A 22,351-nucleotide genomic window follows, 5' to 3' on the forward strand; every position below is an offset into this window, starting at 1 on the left:
GTAAAACACAAGTACAGTGTTATAAATGTAGGTCTACATTATTTTAAAACAAAAATTGAAGTATATATAAGTTTTCATTGTTAGATTTACAGTGTTTATTGTAACCGTGGAAAGGTATTATCACAGTATAAAAAAGGTCTGACTGAATAGCTTTGCATGATCAGCTGTATGTCCAAGAGAGATACTGAACATCTCAGTCATTCCAAACAATAGTGAAGCATAAAAACCTACTGATCTTTAAATCTTAAACACACAGACACACCTCTTTACCGACAGGACAGACACCATCATTTGAGTTTTTGTAATTTGTAATTGTTTTTTAAATGTTTTTTTAGTTTAGTACAGTATAACCAAATGCAAGTTTCCAAACATTGCATAAGACCTGCTCCCCACCCTTTGTCCCCTCAAAAAAATAAAACAAAACAAAACAAAAAAAAGATAAATATATTCTTGCCAAAAACCGCCACAAGCATACCATGCATGCAATAGATTGCTTTGGAGTGTGAGTTTGTGTCACTTGATCTTTCCACTTCATCTTTGTGAGCTAACACAATCAAGTGATCAGTGAGAACATGGGGGTGGGGGTTGATAAACTGAGGAACATATAGGTAACAGAAGCAGCTTCAGGAGACGCCAGCCCAGATCTCTCCAGATAAGAACATGACAAGACCTGTCGTTACATAACAGACACATACATAGTTTTAAACAGAAATCAACAGAAACTGAATAGCAGAAAGGGAGAAAAGGTGAGAGTGCTTGTGCATTAAATAATATAAAATCAGTAGCAGTTCAGTATACTTTTAACCTCTGTTCTCTTTTTTTCACACAGTTGCTCAGTCATGACCTGGTCAAATGCGTTCTGCAGGCCCTCGAATGAAGATCGCTTCAGGGAGCTACAGGTGAGCATTGAGGTGTGTGTGAGTGAGATTCCATTCATGTGCGAGCGAGAGAGAAAGAGATGTCTATCTAGATGTGCGACTGTCACATGGAAACACGTGCCCAAAAATTTCTCAGCAAAAATGTCAACCATCAGCAATTTTAAAGACAGAGGTTTGATGTCGAGGATAAAAAAAGAATTTACAGCATAATGATAATTGCAACACTCTAATCATAATTAAAATGTATGTAATTACTTATTTATATATTTTCATTTGTTTGAATGAATCATTAGATGTACAGAGCCAAAGCACTGCAGGTATAGGCTACTGTTTTACTGCCTCAAAACCTAGCATCAGTAAAATAATAAAGTAGCATTAATTAAGAATAATAAATGCTGCATAAGTATTGTTCATGTTAACTAATTAACTAATGCTGACAAATGAAACCTTATTTAAAGTGGTACCAAAAATGCATAAAACCATGCAACCGATTTCTAAATAAGATACTGAAAGATCATGTAGATTGTACGATTAAAGTTGAATTTAATTAAATTGCAAATACTTTTTCTAGAAATTAGTTGTATTTTTTAAATTTTATTTACATTGTTTAAATAGTAATTACATAATAATATTTACATAATTTTATTTTTTATTCATATTTATTAAATCAGAAAAAAACAACCTCTAATTAGTCTGCAGTATGTTCAGAGTAATATAAATCAGTGAAGAAGAAAGTAATAAGCTGGTAAAATTTGAACAGGTGTGTTCTTACACTGCAGACTTTGCATGCGAGTGAATGACGCAGTCCCTCTCCAGAACTTTATCTGATCAGAAGTCAGCGCCAATCTTCTATAAGAATCTCAAACTAGTGGCAGACAATGAACATATGACCGAAAAAAAGAATGAAATGACTATTCATAGAGGAATGTGTGAAGATAGCCAGTCTTATCTGTCAGCCCACCAGGGACTGCAGACTTTATTACAAAGAATAGAATTCCTGCTGATAAAAGGGGTGTAAAACTGCCCAGAGATGTTCCTGTCAGGAGTTGTCAAATGCTGTAACTCAAAGAAAGTGCTCCACAATCGGGTTTCAAACATTCAAGTGCTTTACACAACTTGTAAAAAACACATAGAAACACACATTAAAATGAAACAAAATATGCAAGGAAAAGAGAGCTCTTTCTCTCTCATCAAACTTTAACTTCTGAAGACAATACAAAAATGATTCAGTGAGTAAAGGTTTAATAATTAATATAATGGAAAAAATTGCCTATACAAACAACAACAAATGATCTTAATGCGGCATATTGTGTGGGCATGAAAGAAAATAAATGTATAACTGCACTTAGCTCTTGAAACTTACAACCTTAACTAGTCTTCTATCATGCTACAATCCATCACGCTCCACAAGGTCGCAAATCTCTGGACTCTTGGTAGTTCCTAGCAAAGTCCACTAAACTAAAGGAGGTAGAGCTTTCTTGGCTCCTAAACTCTGGAATAGCCTTCCTGATAACCTTTGGGGTTCAGACACACTCTCTCTGTTTAAATCTAGATTAAAGACACATCTCTTTAGCCAAGCATTCACATAATGTATCTCGTAACCCTTATTATATCTGATCAAATGCACATGATCATTATTTTGCTTAAGTTGAACACATAATTTTTGCTTGGTTGGAACATGGATACGCCAATGTTATCTCTATTTGCTTCTCTGTGTTATTTTTAAACTGAATTTAATTGAAACTCAACATTTAGATTCTAAATACAAATGACACAATAAAGTTAACAGGCCACACTGGACACCTGAAGAGCTCTTCTATCACATTATTGAATCGTTATGTTTGACTTTAGTCTGACTCCAGACAGACTGAGCCTGGTTTGCACTGTACACATTGTCACACTTCATGTTGGTTATAGAGCCTGACTAACTTGCTGCTGTCTATACATAGAGCAAGAATTAACATGTTTGGTTATGACAGACCCACATAAACATATCTGATCAGGTATGGTGTTGATAATGGTATGAAACCTCTAAACACGAAGAGGACAGATCTCTCAATTTGCATTCTGCTGGGTACACTCATCTAAAATACAGTCATCTAAATTCCTGCAGAGTTTAGTTCCAACCTTGATCAAACCCATCTGCCTGTACCTTTCTATTTACCCTGAAGACCTTGATTAGCATGTTCAGGTCTGTTTGATTATGATTGGAGCTGAACTCTGCAAGTAGACTTTGAAGGACAGCTTTGAGAAGCCCTGGTTTAGACTTAAAAAAATAGTTTATTCAAACATTTTAATTCTGTCATTATTTATTCAGCCTCATGTAATAACAATGTAGGTTGTCTTTTTGTTTCTCACTGAACACACACACACACAAAACACACACAATAAACTTAGTCTATACTATATAGCTACACTACAATTTAAAACTTTGGGTTGGTAAGATTTAAAAAAAAAAGTTTTTTTTAAAGTTATCACCAAAACTACATTTATTTTTTCAAAAATACAGAACAGTGTGAGAAATATATCTGCAAAATAACAGAAAAAGTACTGGCAGCTTATTACCAGGACATTATCCATTCATTTTATAGACATTTCTGTTAACATCCTAAAACACGGAATGAATGAAATTAAATTGTGAAATTCAAAGTGCAGGTAAAACACCTGTAAAAAAATAATAATAATTTAAATACTGAAAACTCTTTCAAATTAATACACTGTTCCTTATAATTACAGACAAGAAAATAACAAGTCTACACTTGATATCAGTTAGGCAAGACGGTTATCCTCTGGGGCGAGTCTATCATTTGTCAACCGCTGTCTCTTATATCAGAGAGCGTATGCTTCATTAGAACTACACAACCTTGACTCAAACCCCACTTTCCCAGGGGCTGGATTAACATGAGGTTAAACACTCAGCCTGGATATGTGTGCACGCGCATGTGCGGTTTAGGGGTGGGAGAGGGCCGTCACCGATCAACTATGCAAGCTGAATTCCTTAAATCTTTCTTAAATTAATAAATAATAATAATTTAAGAGGTTTTGATGTTTAGAACTAATGCAGAAGACTATGGGAGTGAGTGTAAGAGACGGATAAAGACAGAGTGAGACAAAGGTCATCTAGACATGTCTTTGCAAGCACAAACAGTAGAAGATGACAAAAAGAGTCATTGATGGAGCAGCACAATGCAAAGTACACTGACAATGCTTGAATTCCATTATACCGCTTTTCCTCCAACTGCTGGTTTCCTTTTCGTGTTTTCATGCTCACTGCTGCCCGTAGGTCAGTGCTGGGGAGTTTAGGGACAAAGCTGTAATTGTGCTCACGGGTTAGAGAAAGACGGAGAGGAAGAAAGCACAAACTACGGGCCATTCCACTTCCTCTTTCTGTTCTGGCCTGGTCAGCTATGGCTAAAAGTGACTGGTCATGCAAGCAATTATGACAGCACAATCTGATCAGTCTAGTCAGATTTTAGTATATTAAAATAACCATGTAGTGCCAAGTAGGAAACAGGGTTGTAACTAAAACACAAATAATAAAAATGTGTTACTTGAATTGAAATAAATGTTTATTGAAATAAAATAACCAAAAACTTTAACTTATTTTATTGTTATATTTATATATTTCTCAAAATTGCTTAAATCTTTTCTCAAAATGAGAAAAGTCGCTGAAAGGAACAATGAGAGTCAGTGTCATACTCATTAACATCTGGAGCAGAGGAGAAAAAGCCTGCGTACACATCCAACACTTGTCAGATGACCCTGATCGGTGTGTTTCTCCACTACAACCGGAGCAGAAGAAAAGACGATTACTGTCATGGACTTTTTCGGGATGTCCTTTTTAAATTAAGTAAGAGGCTGAAGACTAAGGTGAGACTTTTTCCCCCCCTTTCCTCACAGCTTTCTGTTTGAATCAAATATCAATTAAACTAATCATCATTATTATGTTGTTTAGGGAAATGGTGAAATCCACAATGAACTTTATTTCTGTGTTAGTGATTTCAGCCTGTTTCTTCTCTTGGACCTCTGCAAAATTTACTAGGATGAGAGTTGCTGAAATCGCGTTTGGTCTCGTACTGTATCGTGTATCTTGTCAGTGTGTGCACTTGCTTGGCCATTTGTAGTTGATAAACAGGAAAGTGGGTCCAGCTGAATTGAAATGATCATTTGTTAGATTGGTATAATAAAGGTTATTATACCGCGGCAGCGGTCGCGGCAGTCGTCGTGTGAAGCCCTCCTAGTGTGAAGACCAAAGAGTGTAAAGACCATCGACTCTACCGTGCGACTCCACCGGGCAGGGACACCGGCAAGGGATAGTAGTAGCTTTTTATTTAATTTATTCATTGATATGTTTATTATTGAAATGTTGTTGTTATATGCATGTGTTAATTTTATTTAATTTCTTTATTTTCTTAAATATGTGGGTAGATAGTATTTATAGAGTTGTAACTTTTTAGTTTTAGTTACTTTTTCTTATTTGTAAGTCGCTTTGGACAAAAGCGTCTGCTAAATGACAAAAGTAAAGTAAGTAAGTAAGTAAGTAAAATACCACCAAAATAATCAAGGTAATACCTTTTAAACACCTAGTTCATATGAGAGACTCTGTAATTACAATATAAACATGATTTGAAAGTCTTTACAATATATTTTAACACATATTATTAAATAAAAAATGCTTTTACAACACTTTTTTTTCTAGACAAGGACAAAGAGCTAAAATACCTCTTGGAACCTCTGGTATATGCTGAGGTCACTGCTCGCCGTGGACACGCAGTCGTTTTGCCCTGTGTGATGAGGTTCAAACCATTGCACTACAGAGTAAAGTGGACCAAAATCGAGCCCCCAAGTCAAGGAGTGGAAAACATAGTGCTTATAACAAACGGACACGCAGATAAGCAGTATGGCTCAGTCGGGCCCCGTGGGTCTCTCTTGCGTGCACATAACCTGGATGTTTCTCTCCGTCTAACTGACCTGGAGCTGGAAGATGATGGCAGCTACCGCTGTGAACTGATCAACGGAATTGAGGATGAAAGTGTCGTTATTACTCTAAGGATTGAAGGTAGGACAGGCTGACAGTATTTTACATATATTAAATATATACATTCATATATTTTAATATATTAATTATAATTGGCCATGTATTTCAGGTGTTGTATTTCCTTATCAGAGCCACCATGGTCGGTACAGATTTACATTCTTTGATGCTAAAGAAGCTTGTGCTAAAGAGGATGCAACACTTGCCACTTACAAGCAGCTTTACAGGGGTAACAATAATATTTACACACCTAGATTGTTCACTTTAACATACACCTTTGAGCAATATTGGCCAAAGTTTAATTAAATTCCCAAAGACTGTCACGTGTTTGGTGCTTACTTATATTAATTCTCTGATACTCTTATAAATGATCGATATTTACAGCCTGGACTGAAGGGTTGGACTGGTGCAATGCTGGATGGCTGACCGATGGAACTGTCAATTACCCAGTCCTGCAACCACGGCTGGCTTGTGGAGGGGATCTCCTGTCAGGCATCCGAAGTTACGGACCCCGTCACAAAACACAGGACCACTACGATGCTTTCTGCTTCACCTCAGCCACTAAAGGTCAGTAAATGGGGATTCTGCTGTGATGGAGATGAGAATGGGATCCAGATGATGACAAAAAATATTTCACACATATTACAAAAACTGTTAGTAATGTTAGGACAGATATTTTCCCACATACTGTATGTTAAATTGTTTATGACATAATATTCTGAAGTTTGGGGTTAGTAAAAGTTTATTTTTTTTTCTGAAAAAATTAATACTTTTGGTTAACAGGGATGCATTAAATTGATCAAACATGACAGTAAAGACATTTATAATTTTACAAAATATCATGGGCACCACTAAAATATAATCACTGACAATAATAAAAACGGAGTGTCTATTTACACTAAGTGCAAATAGCCCGCCTTGTTGGCAAAGGCTATTTACAGTAACTCCACCCACCAACGTGTGATAGGGATAGTAAACTATGAAAAAAGATGCTAGATTTACATCAGTTTCGGTCGCGTAGATGGTAAGCCGCTTGCATTTTCGCTTGCAAAAATGAAGGAATTAATCAAAAAGTTGAAAATAAAATATCGGGTAGGGTTAGGGAGAGCTTTGTCCCAATAAGGTGGCATCATTTAATAATTTGAATTAAAACTGTAATTTACACTCAATAGGCTACATTATTATTGCGTACTGTTTTATAATGTAGCCTACTACAATACTGAGGTGCAGATTATTGACACTATTTGCAATAAGTAGTATATTAATAGCAGAAACCCTTGCTATTTAAACATAGTGTAAATTGAATCTATAGGTATTTGCACTTAGAGTAAATAGCATATCGTTGAAAAAAAATATTTTCACTTAGTGTAAATAGAATCCATTGCTTAGTGCAAGTAGCTTCTCTCGCTAAGAAAATATCCTATTTGCACTTAGTGTAAATAGAATCTAATTGCTATTTACACTGCAAGCTGCTGCCTAATTAAAAATGTTTTTTGAGCACCAAATAATTTCTGAAGGATCATGTAACACTGAAGACTGATGCTGAGAATTCAGCAAAATATATTAAAATAGAAATTAGTTTTAAATTTTAAAATGCAAAATTATTTCACTATGTTACTATTTTTATTGTATTTTTGATAGAATAAATGCAGCCTTGGAGACTTCTTTAAAAAAAATAAAAATAAAACCCAAATTTTTGAATAGTTTTTTTTTTTTTTTAAACATCCGTGTGTCTAGATCCATGGTGATCCTTTCCTGAAACAATAATTGTTTCTGAGACAGAGATTTAAAGTAGGCATCTTCCCTACTAAACTGTTTCTGTATAAAACAAAAGGCCATTAGAAACACTGTCAGTCACTGTTTGTTCCCCCAATAGACTAGAAGTGACACACCCAGTCAGCTCTGTTGTTCTTGTATTTAGGAAAGACAAAGAGTCTGTTACTCTGTAGAGTGACATTTGAGCTCCCATTATGCCTGATGAAACAGATGAATATGGAGATGAGACTGGAGAATTGAATGTCAATAACAGAGATTTCCACCTAGAAAACAGCGCAGTTTGTTATGCAGATCACAGTTGTTCACTAAACGTAATTATTATTTATATGGTGCTGCAATTATAAATACCTCACTTTTTTGCTTTTCCAGGCTCTGTGTTCTTCATTGCGGGTCCTTTCAATTTTGCCGAGGCTGAGCGTGCCTGTAGACGGGATGGTGCCAGTCTAGCGAAGGTTGGCCAGATATACTCATCGTGGAAGTTTCAGCAGCTTGACCACTGTGATGGAGGCTGGCTGCAGGATGGCAGTGTACGATTCCCCATCATCCACCCGAGGGAGCGCTGCGGAGGGATTGCAGAACCGGGGGTTCGTAGCTTTGGGTATCCCAGCAAAAGTTTGCGGTTTTATGGGGCTTATTGCTACAGGTAACTGCTCCATGCTTTGCTGCCTGGTAAATGTCTGCTACAGGAAGTCTGCACATAAATGGCACACTGGCCTAAAGGTGATGTGCCTAAAGAGGCGCAGAATGTATCTGTAACGGTATGCACACCATTAGGGGCTCCCTGTAGTGTAGAGCTGCAGGAAAGGGAATGTTTGAGCTATAAAGTTAGCATTCTGGATTACAGCTAGCATTCACATCCGTCTGGGTTATATATTAGTTCATTTACTAAACCTGTTTTAAAGCAGAACATTTTGGGTCCTTCGGGGAAAACATCAGTCAAGAGTGGATTGACACAAAGGCATTACACCTGCTTGAATAGCTGCTAGCTTGAAATGCTAACTCAATAGCTTTGACTGTATAGCAGCAAGAACAATATGTAGCCTAAACGAAGTCTAACAATTATTCAATCACTGTATTTGTAACAAAATGCCTATGTAGATTCCCAATGAGCTTTATTTTTGAAAAGAGAGGTGAACTTAATATTGCTTTTTTCCATAAATTTGTCCAAAGGGAACACATTATAATTTTACATTGTTTAGCACCATATACTGCATGGTGCCTTATAGTTGGATTTTTATTTATTTATTTTAACACAGTCAATGAACAAAATGGTAAGATTGTAAAATTAGTGAATAAAATTAAAAATGAAAATATGAAATCTGTATTTACATAATTTTTTTGTGACAATCCTAATGTGTCATTTAAGTTACAGTGTTTCAAAACTACAGCAAACAGTAATCAACCTACAAGACAAATTCCCATAAAATATTATTTTCAAAGTGCCTCAAAAATCACAGGCACACTACTAGTAATGCTATAGTTAGAATATTAACCACAGATTTGTGAAACTAATTCTTAATAACACACACATTATGATACACACATATTCACATATGCAAGACAATTCATAAACATTTCTTATTGTGATAACTTTTTTTATTGTGATTGCTCTGATTGCAGTTCATTTCATGTTTCTAGAGTGATAAAATACGCCCTGGTTTCAGGCCATCAGAAACTAAAATATGGATTCGTTAGTGATGCATAACTGAATCAAATGAAACTTGATAGTAGTCTACTGAAAATGGCCATCCTCCAGAGTTCAATACAGACCTGAAAAACTGAGCACCAAGTTGCAGAATGACCAACTGTCTTTCCATAAAAAGACTCAACGTGGGTCTGGAAATCACAAACAATTGTGGAGTGCATAAGGAATCTTCCCTGCTTCATAAAGCTTTGCTGACCCAACATCAACACAAAGGATGGGTTGATATGCCTCAACTGACTAGATTGAGTTTACAAAGGTTACAGATTTTTTTTTACTTGTTTTTTTTCAGAGTACTTTAAAGCCAACAAATAAGTACAAGTATATTCCTGTTTTGTTTATTAAGGAATTCCTGTTAGTTTATGACAAAGTTGGTTCATTGTTAGCCTAAGAGTTCTTGATCTCAAATTGAGTCTTGGTTGGCAATTCTAAAGGAGGAAAAACACAGGACACTGAATGTTTAAGAATGGATAAGTAATACTGCTGATGAGGACATATTTAGTAACTACAGGGCAACAGTGTAAAACAAAATAATTCAGACCAGCTGATGTTAGAGAGCATTTGTTCATAGGTTTATCTCATAATTTATTAAAAAAAGAAGAAATGAAACAGAACAGGTGTCTGGTCCAAACGGTTACAAGCTTTGTTTGGAAGTTGCATTTTATCAAGTGTGCTTTTCGGTATCTTAGAATTACAAAATGTAATTCAGTGTCAAGGTCAAGGTCATTGCTGTTATATACTGTTAAGGCCTTTGTAGAGCTGATCGATGGACATTTTTAAGGAGGATAAGCGATGGGATGACACGATAAACAGGAGAGTGAAAGAATGTTGTGTGCTTGTTTTAAAAGTTCCATTTTATATCCACATATTCAGGTCTTGTTGTTTTTGTTGTTGTCTCATCTATGATTATTTCCTTGTTCTGACCTGTGGGCCATGTTACCGGTTCTCCATTTGAGTACGCTGATCCCACTGTGAGCAAAATATATGAAATGAACACTGTAAGCCATTTGGATTCAATGACTTAATAATTTAATATATTATAATATAATCAACAACAACAAAAAAATTCACCTGGTGAACAAGTGATCATAGGTTCCTCCCACTGTCCATTGTTCTGACATGAGATGATAGGGTTTTGTCTCTGGATGAAGCCTGGCTCACAGTAGTAGCGCACCTGTGAATTGGCCCTGTACTTTAGTTGACGATGTCCAAACATTTTAGCGTGCAGTACGAGAGGGGGCTGGCCACAGAATGCTGCTAAAGAAAAACAAACCATGATGAACTTTTGCTCTTCCTGGGCCCTGGCGCCACCCAAGAAGCTGATGTACTCACCAATGCCCTTCTTGCACGTGTAAGACAGCTGGTAGTTACAAGGGATATCACTCCAACGTCCATCATCGTACCACACCATGACAACACAATCCTCACCTGACAGGAAATAGCTGTCTGGTTGTCCACGATACCAGTTCTCATACAACTGATACAGACAGACAGGTCAAAAGTTTGGAATAATCAAGTTTTTCATCAAGTCAAAAACCCCTTGCATTTCTAGTTTGGAAAACCCTTGAAGAAACACTTGATGTTTTGTCATGTTTTTTTTTTACAGAAAGCCAGATCAGTAGACTCACCAGAGGGTTTCCATCTGACCAACGGAAATCTCCCTCAATGGTCTTGTCATTGAGACCCGTCCACTGATACTCCCTGTATTTATCTAAGGAAAGAGAAAAACACAAAAATGCCAAAGAACCAGCATACACTGTCAGTAAGACACAACATAGACTCCAGTCCCAGTTTAACACCCGGATGCATCATATATGATAGACGTACACAGGATCTTTCAACACAACCCTCATTCACTCGCATGAATGCAGTGACACGTTCAAAGCCCTTCAAAGGTTTGATGATTGTATAGAAATGCAGAACAAAATGCAGGGCCTCTTAATGTTATGTCAACAAACCTGGTCTTTTATGAATTCCTTTATGTACTGTAAGCTAAAATTCTTAAGTAGTGTGAGACACCTCTTAGCTGCTGCAATTTCACCCGCGCAAGAGTACTGCTTTTCTGATAAACAACTTGAAAAACAGAAAGTTAGTATTGAGAAGGCTACAATTTAGAGAAAATTTGGGCATTTTAGTTTGGCAATTTGAGCTTGTCACCAATGAAAACCGTTCCAAATATTCACTTCTCTGAGTAAACATACCGTAATGGGAGTTTTTTTCCTGAATAAATCATAGTTTTTTTATTCACCTTATTTTTCCCATAAGAGAGGGCACAACCATTTGTAAATTTAATGTGTCTGGCTTCCAGTATCATTCGCTTCCTGCTATTTTTAGCTGTACAAAATAACTTGTTTTGCTGCTTGATATTGCTAACTGATGTGTCTTACCTTATTATTTTAATTATCTTAATTATGAACACACTGATTTGTAGTACAAACAGTTTTGCCATTTACTGCAGTTTGTTATTCTTCTCGTTGCTTCCCTACACATTCTACACTAAGTCTCACACATTCACAGAAAATGGCTTACTTCCATGTTGAAAAATTAGGTTGATAAATCAGTTGAGTAAATAATTCAATGACTCATAAAGAATAAAGACTTTACTTGGTTTGTTCTTGAGTGAATCAAAAGAATTGGTTGAACAAATTATAATTCACTCATCAAGACACTCACTTTTGCGCCACCTACTGAGATCCTGAAAAATAAAAGCCATTTGCAAAGACTGACAGCATGTCTTATGACACCTCGTTAAACACATTCCATTAGGTTCAAATCAGGTTTCATGAAGTTAAACTTTTTAACATATGATAAGAAGTCAAAATGATTAGCTCAACAGAAAAGGCCAACTCTACAAGTAGTTGTTCAGACATACCATTGATAAACTCCTGCTCCTCGGGTGACATAACAGAGACCAGGTGACCTCCGCTCATGCGACAGTGCTGCTCTGCCACCTCCCATTTCTGCCTTTTCGTAAAATGTTTGTAACAAAACCCTTGGAACTTTTCCCAGCCTGGTTCACAGTGCTCTAGATCTTTGTGGGGAGAGATTGGACAAATTACAATTGAGTTGCTAAAATTATATATATATAATTTTTATATAGTTTCAGACTTTAGCACCTGCCCACAGTGCCAAAACCACTTCCAAGTGTTTTGCTGACCATGATATTACTGTACTTGATTGGCCAGCTAACATGCCTGACCTGAACCCCATATGGAATTTATGGGATATTTTCAAGAGAAAGATGAGAAACAGTCGATCCAACAATACAGACGAGCTGAAGGCTCAATAGTGCCTCAACAGAGCCACAGGCTGATCGCTTCCATGCCATTCCTCACTGATGCTGGAGTTTGTGCTAAAGGAGCCCAGACCAAGTATTGAGCGCAGAAATGAACAGACTTTAAAGAACTTGAACTTTTCTGTTTTGCAAATCCTTTTTTTGATTGATCTTAGGAAATATTCAAATATTTTGAGATACTGATTTATGACTTTCATTAGCTGTAAGCTCTAATCATCAAAATTAAAACCAAAAAACTTTTGAAGTGTTTTACTGTACATGTAATGAATCCAAAATATATGAGTTTCACTTTTTGAAATAAGTTACAAGAAAAATAACTTTTTCACCATATTCTAATTTTCTGAGATGCTCCTGTATATACTATATATATATATATATATATATATATATATATATATATATATATATATATATATATACATATATACAGTGGGGCAAATAAGTATTTGATACACTGCTGATTTTTCAAGTTTTCCCACATACAAAGAATGGAGAGATCTGTAATTTTCATCGTTGGTACACCTCAACAGTGAGAGACAGAATATAAAAAAATCCAGAAAATCACATTGTATGATTTTTTAATAATTAATTTCCATTTTATTTATAAAATATTATAAAATAACATACATAAATTTTAAATTTTCATTAAGAATCATAGATCTAAATTTACTTCCATAAATTGTATTCATGTAAAATATTAAGAACCACAGAATAAACATTAGATAGAAAAAGTATAACAAAAAAGTATATGAAATGTATTATATTGTAGAAGTATAATGAGATATGCAGGTAACTCACCTGTCTCGCAAAAGTCTCCTCCATAAGTGGGTAGACAGAGACACCTATGACTTGCTCCACTGTCTACACAGGTGCCTCCATTTTTACAAGGGTTCTCCAGACATGCATCTAAAAGGCCATTCACATGTTTTTATAGCTGACTATAAAAAAATTGCACATAAGTGAAGGATTTAAAATAAAGCATGATTATACTAAACACAAGGTGGTGCTACTATGCAGCAATAGCTGCACTGAGAGTATGGCATATAATTTGTGGACCATCAAACAAAAAACAAACAAACAAACAAAAAACTGGCTAAATCTTGATCCCTGATTGGTTCTGTTAACCTCTATCTATATAAAACATGCCTTAGCAGCACCGGATACGTTGCCCTTTCTTTCCAGTTGTTTTGTTATCAGTTTCTAGTCATCATGGCCCCACAAAACCAAACTCTTCCTTCATGCACGACTGAAACTATTTGTTGTGATGGGGGTTACACACTTTGGATAAATTCTTTCTGTCTCTATCTGTCTGCACTGTAATCTTTGATAGACGTGCGAATCAGTTGGTGCAGATTAGTACATGTCACTTATCAAGTTACCAGGTATTTTAAAGAGATGTACAGTATACTGTATTTGCCAGTGTTTTGAGGGAAACAACGCCCTCTTTTGATAGCACGGTTTGCTTTAAATAACCAATAGAGGGTGCTATCACTCCTAGATGTTTAAAGCAGTGCTGGTAATGTATTAACCAAAACTAAAATGATTAAAAATGTTATTTGAACTGGTAAGTGAAATGAAGTTGAAATAAATCAAAATATTAGATGAAATATTTTAGCTAATAATTTCAGCTATTTTAAATAAAATAAGCTGAAGTATTAAAATGACTAAAACTGAAATAAAAATGACCTAAAGCAAAAATAGAGTTAAACAAATTAAAATAAAAATGTAAAAAGGGTCAATAATAGCTATAGTTAATTCATCATTAAATAGAACTACTTTTAGGCAAGTTTTGGTTTCTTTCCAAATGCCCACATTAAAAAAACTTTTCTTAATTTTCCTTCTTGTAAATGATCAGAGAACTACAGCACAGAGAGCAGTTTTTAAGATACAAACTGCAGTCTGGAAATTGAGACAATATATACTATGCTACAATATGTTTACCTGAAATGTAGCCTGTCCTGACCAACACTCTCTGTGTGGGTCTGGCAGGTAGAGTGATAGACTCAGGTGTGGTTGTGACATCATTCTCATCTTCTGTATTGTCTGTGTTTGCTTTAGTCATGAGTTCATAATCATTATCATCATCATCTCCATTGTTGGCTGACGTAGTGGATGGTTTTTGGGTTTGCGTTGTCTTCTCATTGATGGGTGCATTGCTGGAGTCAGATTCATCTGAGGCTTTGATGTCATCTGTGGTAAGTGCTGCTTCCCCACTGAATTCAACATCTGCTCTGAATTCTCCTGGGTTTGTGGAAGAGGCCACAGTTTGCCAGTGGGGACTTTGGGTCCCATGAGGAAGAAATGTAACCTCCAGACTTTTCGTGGATCCCACAGGGCTGGCCTGATTACCATCATTATCGCTATTTGTTTCATTAAGGTCTTGCATATCTGTCAGATTAGAGGGAGTGATTGTGGCCACATCGGAGTATGGATGCTTAATAACTGAAGACCTGTTTCCTGGAGGTTCTCTTTCTCCAGAAGACTCATCCTCATCACTGCCATCAATGCTGAAAGTTACAGTAGAATTATTAAACTCATTGGATGTGGTGATTCGTTGATTAGGTTCCTCTCCAAGCCCTTCCTGCTCCACCTTCTCCAATTCTTCTTCCACAATCTCAAGGCCAGATGGGGTTGTGCTTTCAGAGTGAACACCTTCCATTTTCTGTGGAGAATTGATTTCTACCTGTACAGGCCCATGTGTGGTTGATGTGTCCAACAGGTGAAGCGTTGGAGTGGTCAACAGTGTGACTGGCAAGATGTCATCATGATCGCCAGAACTTTCAGAAGATTCGGTTTTCTTCGGTGTCGCACTCATGGTCGAATAATCACTGGCAACATTATCTGCACGAAGAGACACAGGAAGAGTCTCAGTTGAGATCTCCTCAGCATTGTGATGGTCTGCAGAAGTGTCTTCATGTCTGGGTGTAGAAGCTGCAAGTGAACAATCAAATACAAAAATTTAATTGTAATTTGTAATGCAAAACATAATCAGGATATGGAATTTTCTTATTTGGTGATTTACAGTTGATCTATTGCAATTTACTCACAATTTGGTAAAACTTTAGTATAGGGACCAATTCTCACCATTAACTATTTGCTTGTTATATTAAGATATTGGCTGTTTATTAGTCGTTATAAAGCACATATTCTGCATGACTATATTCTACTTCCCTAATCCTACCCAATATCTAAATTTAAATTTAACAACTGTCTTACTAACTATTAATAAGCAGCAAATTAGGAGTTCATTGAGACAAAAGTCATAGTTAGAGCTGCACCTAAAAATAAAGTGTGACCCACAATTTGTATTTACAGTTTCACTGTATCTGTCCATCCATCCATCCATTCATTGTTTAAAACATTCTCTCTGTCTGTAAGGCCTATAAACCTTCAAAAGTTCAAGGCTTTTCCCTAAAACTTTTCAAATATGAATCTCTTTGAATTCAAATGAATTTTAATTCAACTTAAAAAACAAAACAAATTAAACAAATTAAAAGGCCTTCTCAATTCAGTTCTGAATGACATGCATTTTAGTATATTTTTGGTTATTAAAAAGCACACATAAATATTATTTGCTGATACACTGTCTAAGTATATTGTTTCTTTTACTTACTTGGGCTAATACTGTTCAGATGTGTTAATGAGAAGCTCTCTGTCACAGTCTCAGGTGTGGATGCTCCATATGTCTCTGATTTATGCGAGGTGACCAGATGTTCGGCCTTTTGTGTGGATAACAAGGTAAAATCCTCACCAGAACCCTCTAACAGACCTTTAGTGCTGGATGTGCTTGTTGACGTGGACGGAGTTGTGTGTGTAAAAAGACCCTGGTCTTCATCTGGCTCTGGAGTTTCTGTGATATTTCCTGCATTTTCTTCTACCGTAGTACCTTCAGGTAGGTATGTTGAGGGACTTGACTGGACTGAAGCATGCTGAGTTGTGGTGGCATTGCTTGAGTCATATTCCAGTGTAGTATCCTCAGTGGTCATGGAGATCTCACTAGTAACATGATCTTTATCCTCATCCTCCAGGTTGGTTTCAGGCATGGATTGGAAGTGTTTGGACCCATCTATCTCCTTTGGTTGAGAGAACGGTTCCTCTGTTGTCTCAGGCTGAGCCTCTGTAGGTGGGATGAATTCGATGGGCTCTCCTGGCTGTAGGTTGGTATCTGGCATTGGTTGGTAGTGTCTATGATTGCTGCTCTTAACATCATCAACTGCTGAAGCTTTTATATCTGGTTCTCCTTTTTGTGTGAAATCAATGTGTTTTGGATCTATGTAAATCTCTGGAACAGGCTCAACTTTTTGCCAGGTGAACTCAGTGGACTCATGAAATCTATCTGTGCTGGTTGGGGTGGTGGAGTCTCTATAGGTGCTATCTTCATCTAACTGAGGGCTTGTGGTTTGGTTGTGTTCCTCAGATTCTGGAGTTGTCTGTGTGCTGTAAATAGAGAAGGACTCAACAGCCCCCTGTGCTTCATTTTCTGACTGTTGAGTGATCTGATCCACACTATACTCCTTTTGTGGATCTACTAAAGTCACAATATGCTGCTGAGAGTTGCTGTTAGCTGCAGAGGAAGAGTAGAAGAGATCCCATTAACCAAGGGATAATTCACACAAGCGTTCACACAAAATAGTTCACACAAAAATGAAAATTCTGTCATTAAGTACTCACCCTCATGTCGTTCCAAAACCGTAAGACCTTCGTTCATCTTTAGAACACAAATTAAAATATTTTTATGAAATCCAAGAGCTTTCTGACCCTGCAATGGAATTACCACGTTAAGGCCCAGAAATATTGTAAGGACATTGTTAAAATAGTCCAACATCGGTGGTTCAACCTTAATTTTATGAAGCTATGGGAATACTTTTTGTGCACAAAGAAAACAAAAAAAATTAAGGTCGTACATGTGTCAAGAATGGCTGCGGAGACTGATCCAGAAGAGATGAATTTGTTACACACAAAGTATTCTCATAGCTTCATAATATTACGGTTGAACCACTGATATCACATGGACTATTTTGAACATGTCAGTTGCGTTGCTGTCTATGCAGGGTCAAAAAGCTCTTGGATTTAATCAAAAGCATCTTGTGTTCCAAAGATGAGCAAAGGTCTTATGGGTTTGGAACAACATGAGGGGTGAACATTTACATTTTTGGGTGAACTATCCCTTTAAGATTGTATGGGATTGATAGTTTAGGTCAGGAGTTTTCAAACTTTTTGATGCCAAGGATCCCAATGATATCATTGGGAGGGACTCCCTTTCTTTCATGTAAAAATTCAATTTGTACAGTGTATGAAACATTATCACATCTTTAGCACACAGCCCTAAAAATGCTTTTTCTCCTCAACTTTTATCACAGACCCCGTAGCACCCCTTTGCAGCCCCCTTGGGCATCCCTAGACTTCAGTTTGAACCTTGGTTGACTAAAGACAGTTATATAAACTTAGAAAACCTGAAATTAAAACATATCTGTAAATACCTCTGAAGCAGTAAGCGTCATGGCGAGTGTGTGGTTCAGGGAATCCTTTTTGATTGCTAAAATTATAAACTGTCTTGACACCAGGTTCAGAACCCCCACACCGTTCACGAGGGATCACAATGGGGTAGCGAATGCTTCCATCAGCAAGCCAGCCAGGATTGCAGTGGTTCAGACCATCATTCCAGGCGGCATACAGTTGGCCAGTGGTGGCTAGCTGAGCTCCCTGCTGCTCACAGTATGTCTTTGCTTCCGAGAAGCTGAAGCGCTGTGGGGATGACCCATGAAAAACCTCTCCTAAAAAAGTTACATCAATGAACAAACAATCAATTTTTGCTTTTAAAAGACTGACAGTCACAAACAAGTCATCGTAAAGATTCTTTGAATATGGACTGCTTGGCAATATCAACAGTTTGGAGCACAGTTAGCATTGTTTGCAAAAGTGTAATATTAGCAATGATATGGGAGTGGTTTACCATGAATGTTCTCCACATAGCAATACACATCATATAGTTCATCATTATCCACCATGCCATAGTTTCGAACGCCTGGTAATCCATCCATGTCTCCAAAACACCCTTCACGTGGCATCTGGATTGGGTATCTAAGAAGGCAACGGCATAGTATAAAAACTGAATCCTAAAGATACATGTCTTTTTGTTATTAGTCAAAACCAACTATACTTTACTCCATTAACTAATCTATTTTCTTATTTTGTTTTTATAGCCGAAGCACTGCAACAGGACAATGCTTAGCTCCACCCCCAATCCAGAAATCCATTCCAAACATTAAAGGTGCCATAGAATGGAAAACTGTATTTACCTTGGCATAGTTGAATAATAAGAGTTCTGTACATGGAAATGACATACAGTGAGCCTCAAACACCATTGTTTCCTCCTTCTTATGTTAATCTCGTGAATAAAAAAGACCACTGAAAAATAGGCGAATCAGAACATAACACCGACTGTGACGTAACAGTCGGGATCACTAATAGTTACGCCCCCAACATTTGCATATACCCGCCCATGTTCTAGGCCAGCTGTCAACCAAACCATCTGAAGTTCTGCAGGTATTGTGAAGAAACAAGCGAGGACAACAGCGAAAATGGCAGATCATGGAAATAAATGTTATGTTCCAGGCTGTGCAGGGGATGTGATGCACAGGGATGGGTTGGTGTCTGTATTCAGAAAGGCACGGAAAGCAAATAACGCGTTCTAATAAAATAACTCGAGCCACTAAAGGGACATGGTTAGCTCCTTGCTAGCTGTAGCCTGTTACATTGCAGTACATAAGATTTCACTTACCACATGAACAGAGTAAGGGGAGATGACTGAGGATGATGGCGAATGATTTACAGATCCTGAGCACCACTGACAAGCATCTAATCTTGTAAAATGTGTGGTAAGTACTGCCGCTCCATAGTATAAACAGAGTACATGGGATCGCAAATCTCGTAAGTGAAAGTAAAACACGATCGTGCATTTGAAAACAGTTTCAATGCCCAGGCTCCCTGATGCCCGCATTTTATTTACAGTATAATTACCCAAATATATAACTGCGCGAGAAAGTATTGAAATATATATTTTCCCTGTGTTTCCTTCCTGTGAGCTACTGAAATGAGCCGCACTGTGAAACAGCCAATCAGAGCAGATCTCAACATTGAGCCGCACTGGGAAACAGCCTATCAGAGCAGAGCTTAACATTATTATTCATGACCCTTCCACATAAGCCGTTTCATTCTGGGGAGAAATCCTAGGGTGGTAAATGGACATGTAAAACTGTTTCTGGAGAATTTTTGCCCTTACCTAAGCCACATACCTTCTATGTAGATATCAGAGAATATCAATGCATTCTATGGCACCTTTAAATAGAAAATATGTTCTGACAGAATGTGATTTTGTTGCTTTACGTGTGAATAGACAAATTGCTAGTACCTAGAAAGTTGTCAGCATCAGGTTTACTGCAAGTATATACAAGATATGCTCAGTAGTTGGTTATTTGATGTGTCCACTCACCTAACGGAGCGATCTGAAAGCCAGCCAGCGTCACACTGCTCATAACCGCTGCGGTACGCAGCCAGCAGCTGTTCTGGAGACGCAATCTGAGCTCCAATATCTTCACACGCATCTTTGGCCTCATCAAAAGTGAAGGCATATCGACTTGAGGTATGGCGGTAGTGGAAGACGACACCTAAGAACACAGCATGTCACTGTTCTCATATATCATAGTTTTTGAACTGTTATGAAGTGTTATTTGCCATTTTCTAGTCTGGAAAACATTTGTCTTATTAAAGCATTGCTTTTGAACAAAACTGTCATGTTTTAGCAAGTTACTACAAGACTGACCAAAGATGGGATCACATGGTGTTCAATTTGCTAAATTTATATTGCATTTATTTTATATTTAAATATACTATAAATATAAATATATACATTACTGTTCTGGACAGTACTTTTGATTGTTTTAAAAAGCTTTTACTCAAAAAATGTATGTTTTCCACAGAAATATTAAGCAGCACAACTGTTTTCAACAATGATAATAAATGTTTCTTGAGCACCAAATCAGCATATCAGAATGATTTCAGAAGGATCATGTAACACTTAAGACGGGAGTAATTGCTGCTGAAAATGGCAAGAATAAATTACATTAAATATATTAATACATTCAACTGGAAAACATTAAATTGTCATACTCTTTCTCAATATTACTAATTTTACTGTAAATAAAGGATAAATAAACTGATAAATGCAGCCTTGGTAAAGATTGATTTCAAAAACATTAAAACAATAGTAGCTACGTGTGTATGCAAAACACTGTTGACTAAATATGGCAAGAAAATCTGAGGCTGCCAGTGATCTTTGCACGTAAAGTAGTTTACATAATAATCACCTTTTACTTTGACTTGAGCCTGGTCATGAGCGTCCTCCAAGCCATGCTGGACTTCACAGCGGTAGAAGCCTGTATCGTTGTGTATCAGTTCATCCAGTCTGAGGGTGAGATCAGCTGAAGAGGCAGCATAATTCAGCAGTGATGCCCTGCCTTTATACAACTCACTCACCTTTACCCTCTCACCACGAGCCACTAAGATATCTGTCTCTCTGTTTGATGAAAGAAAGCTCCATTTGACTCGTGGCTGGGTCAGTACAGCATGTCGACCCAAAGATGGGGTCCGGGAGAGACTCACCAGGCAGGGCAAAGTCAATGAGCCCCCCAAAATGGCAGACACTGGGGGGCTATCGGGAATGGTCACTTGTAAGAATGTGGTCTCATCTGAGGAAAAGACAAGAATGATTGAGATCCTAATTAAATAACAGTTTAATACTGAACTGAATTGGATTTTTATATTTCAATGTGTGCATTCACTTGGGCAATAAAAGTACAACAACACACTCTGTAACTGGACACCAAAAGCTTTCTATGACCTTTATATATAAATAATTATAGGCTATCTTGTGTATTGAAGAGTAGAGGTGAGACACACCTGCTGCAGGACTGAGGACGGCAGAAGACGACAAGACAAAGAAGCAGATGGCACGCAGCAGTATATGCAGGAACATCGCTGATCTGAGACCAAACAGAGGGAGAGGGTGAGACAATATATAGAAACAAAGTCAAAAGAACAGAATTATAAAAGTCAAATGGAACTGTGACATACCACAACATAAGTTCTTTGTGTTGAAATGAAAGATGCAAACATTTATTTCCAGTACAGCAATTTAGCTAATTTATGTCATTTAATTTAACTGCATTCTGTTCCAGTGTAAGTTCATGGATATTCATAGGGGAAAATGACACACTGCCTTGTGTGAGAAAGCGAGAAAATGAGAAAGAGGGAGAGAAAGTTCTTTGTGCCTCTGCTGTTGCCAGATTTAGAGAATTCACACTCTCAATTAATTTTTTGAGCCTTCTAAAAATCAAACAGTTTGACTGCAAAATTTGAACAGCTATTGTAATGGGTATTAAGGCACTAAATTGGGCCATTTTAAATCTGTTCAAATGAAAAGAAAAATGCTTTAAAAAGGGGTTCTCAGCCTTTTCAGGACCAGGAATCCCTGCCAAGAGGTATATACTTTGCAAATACTTTATAAAGAATAACATTTATTAGAATGTTGACATTATTACATTACATAAAACCTAATGTAAACATTTTATGGTTATATTTACAGTCTTTTATTTATTTATTTGTGT

General features: G+C 37.0%; 2 protein-coding genes across 4 annotated transcripts; one reads left to right on the top strand and one right to left on the bottom strand.

Moving 5' to 3' along the window:
- The first annotated feature begins 640 nt into the window (after positions 1 to 640).
- LOC306877978 (hyaluronan and proteoglycan link protein 2-like) lies at positions 641 to 8,980 on the top strand. 3 transcript variants are annotated; one of them, XM_079430048.1, is made up of 7 exons: positions 641 to 746; positions 830 to 899; positions 4,544 to 4,748; positions 4,834 to 5,937; positions 6,026 to 6,142; positions 6,298 to 6,480; positions 8,059 to 8,980. In XM_079430048.1, exons 4-7 carry the CDS (start codon positions 5,670 to 5,672, stop codon positions 8,334 to 8,336), a joined length of 846 nt encoding a protein of 281 aa, XP_079286174.1. In that variant the 5' UTR covers positions 641 to 746; positions 830 to 899; positions 4,544 to 4,748; positions 4,834 to 5,669; the 3' UTR covers positions 8,337 to 8,980. The 3 variants fall into 3 exon arrangements, with proteins under 3 accessions (XP_079286174.1, XP_079286173.1, XP_079286172.1); XM_079430047.1 differs by having other exon boundaries at positions 642 to 746; positions 4,544 to 5,937; XM_079430046.1 differs by lacking the exons at positions 641 to 746; positions 830 to 899 and having other exon boundaries at positions 3,735 to 5,937.
- A 292-nt stretch (positions 8,981 to 9,272) lies between these two features.
- LOC306878553 (brevican core protein-like) lies at positions 9,273 to 21,720 on the bottom strand (the record flags this gene model as incomplete). Its single annotated transcript, XM_079430984.1, has 13 exons — positions 9,273 to 10,360; positions 10,463 to 10,648; positions 10,724 to 10,868; positions 11,020 to 11,102; positions 12,264 to 12,422; positions 13,485 to 13,592; positions 14,628 to 15,617; positions 16,300 to 17,250; positions 18,167 to 18,460; positions 18,640 to 18,767; positions 20,179 to 20,353; positions 21,053 to 21,433; positions 21,645 to 21,720. The coding sequence occupies 13 exons, from the start codon at positions 21,718 to 21,720 to the stop codon at positions 10,233 to 10,235; spliced, it is 3,804 nt and encodes a 1,267-aa protein (XP_079287110.1). The 3' UTR covers positions 9,273 to 10,232.
- Positions 21,721 to 22,351: the final 631 nt, after the last annotated feature.

Source organism: Barbus barbus, assembly GCF_936440315.1.
Source record: "Barbus barbus genome assembly, chromosome: 12".
NCBI lineage: Eukaryota > Metazoa > Chordata > Actinopteri > Cypriniformes > Cyprinidae > Barbus > Barbus barbus.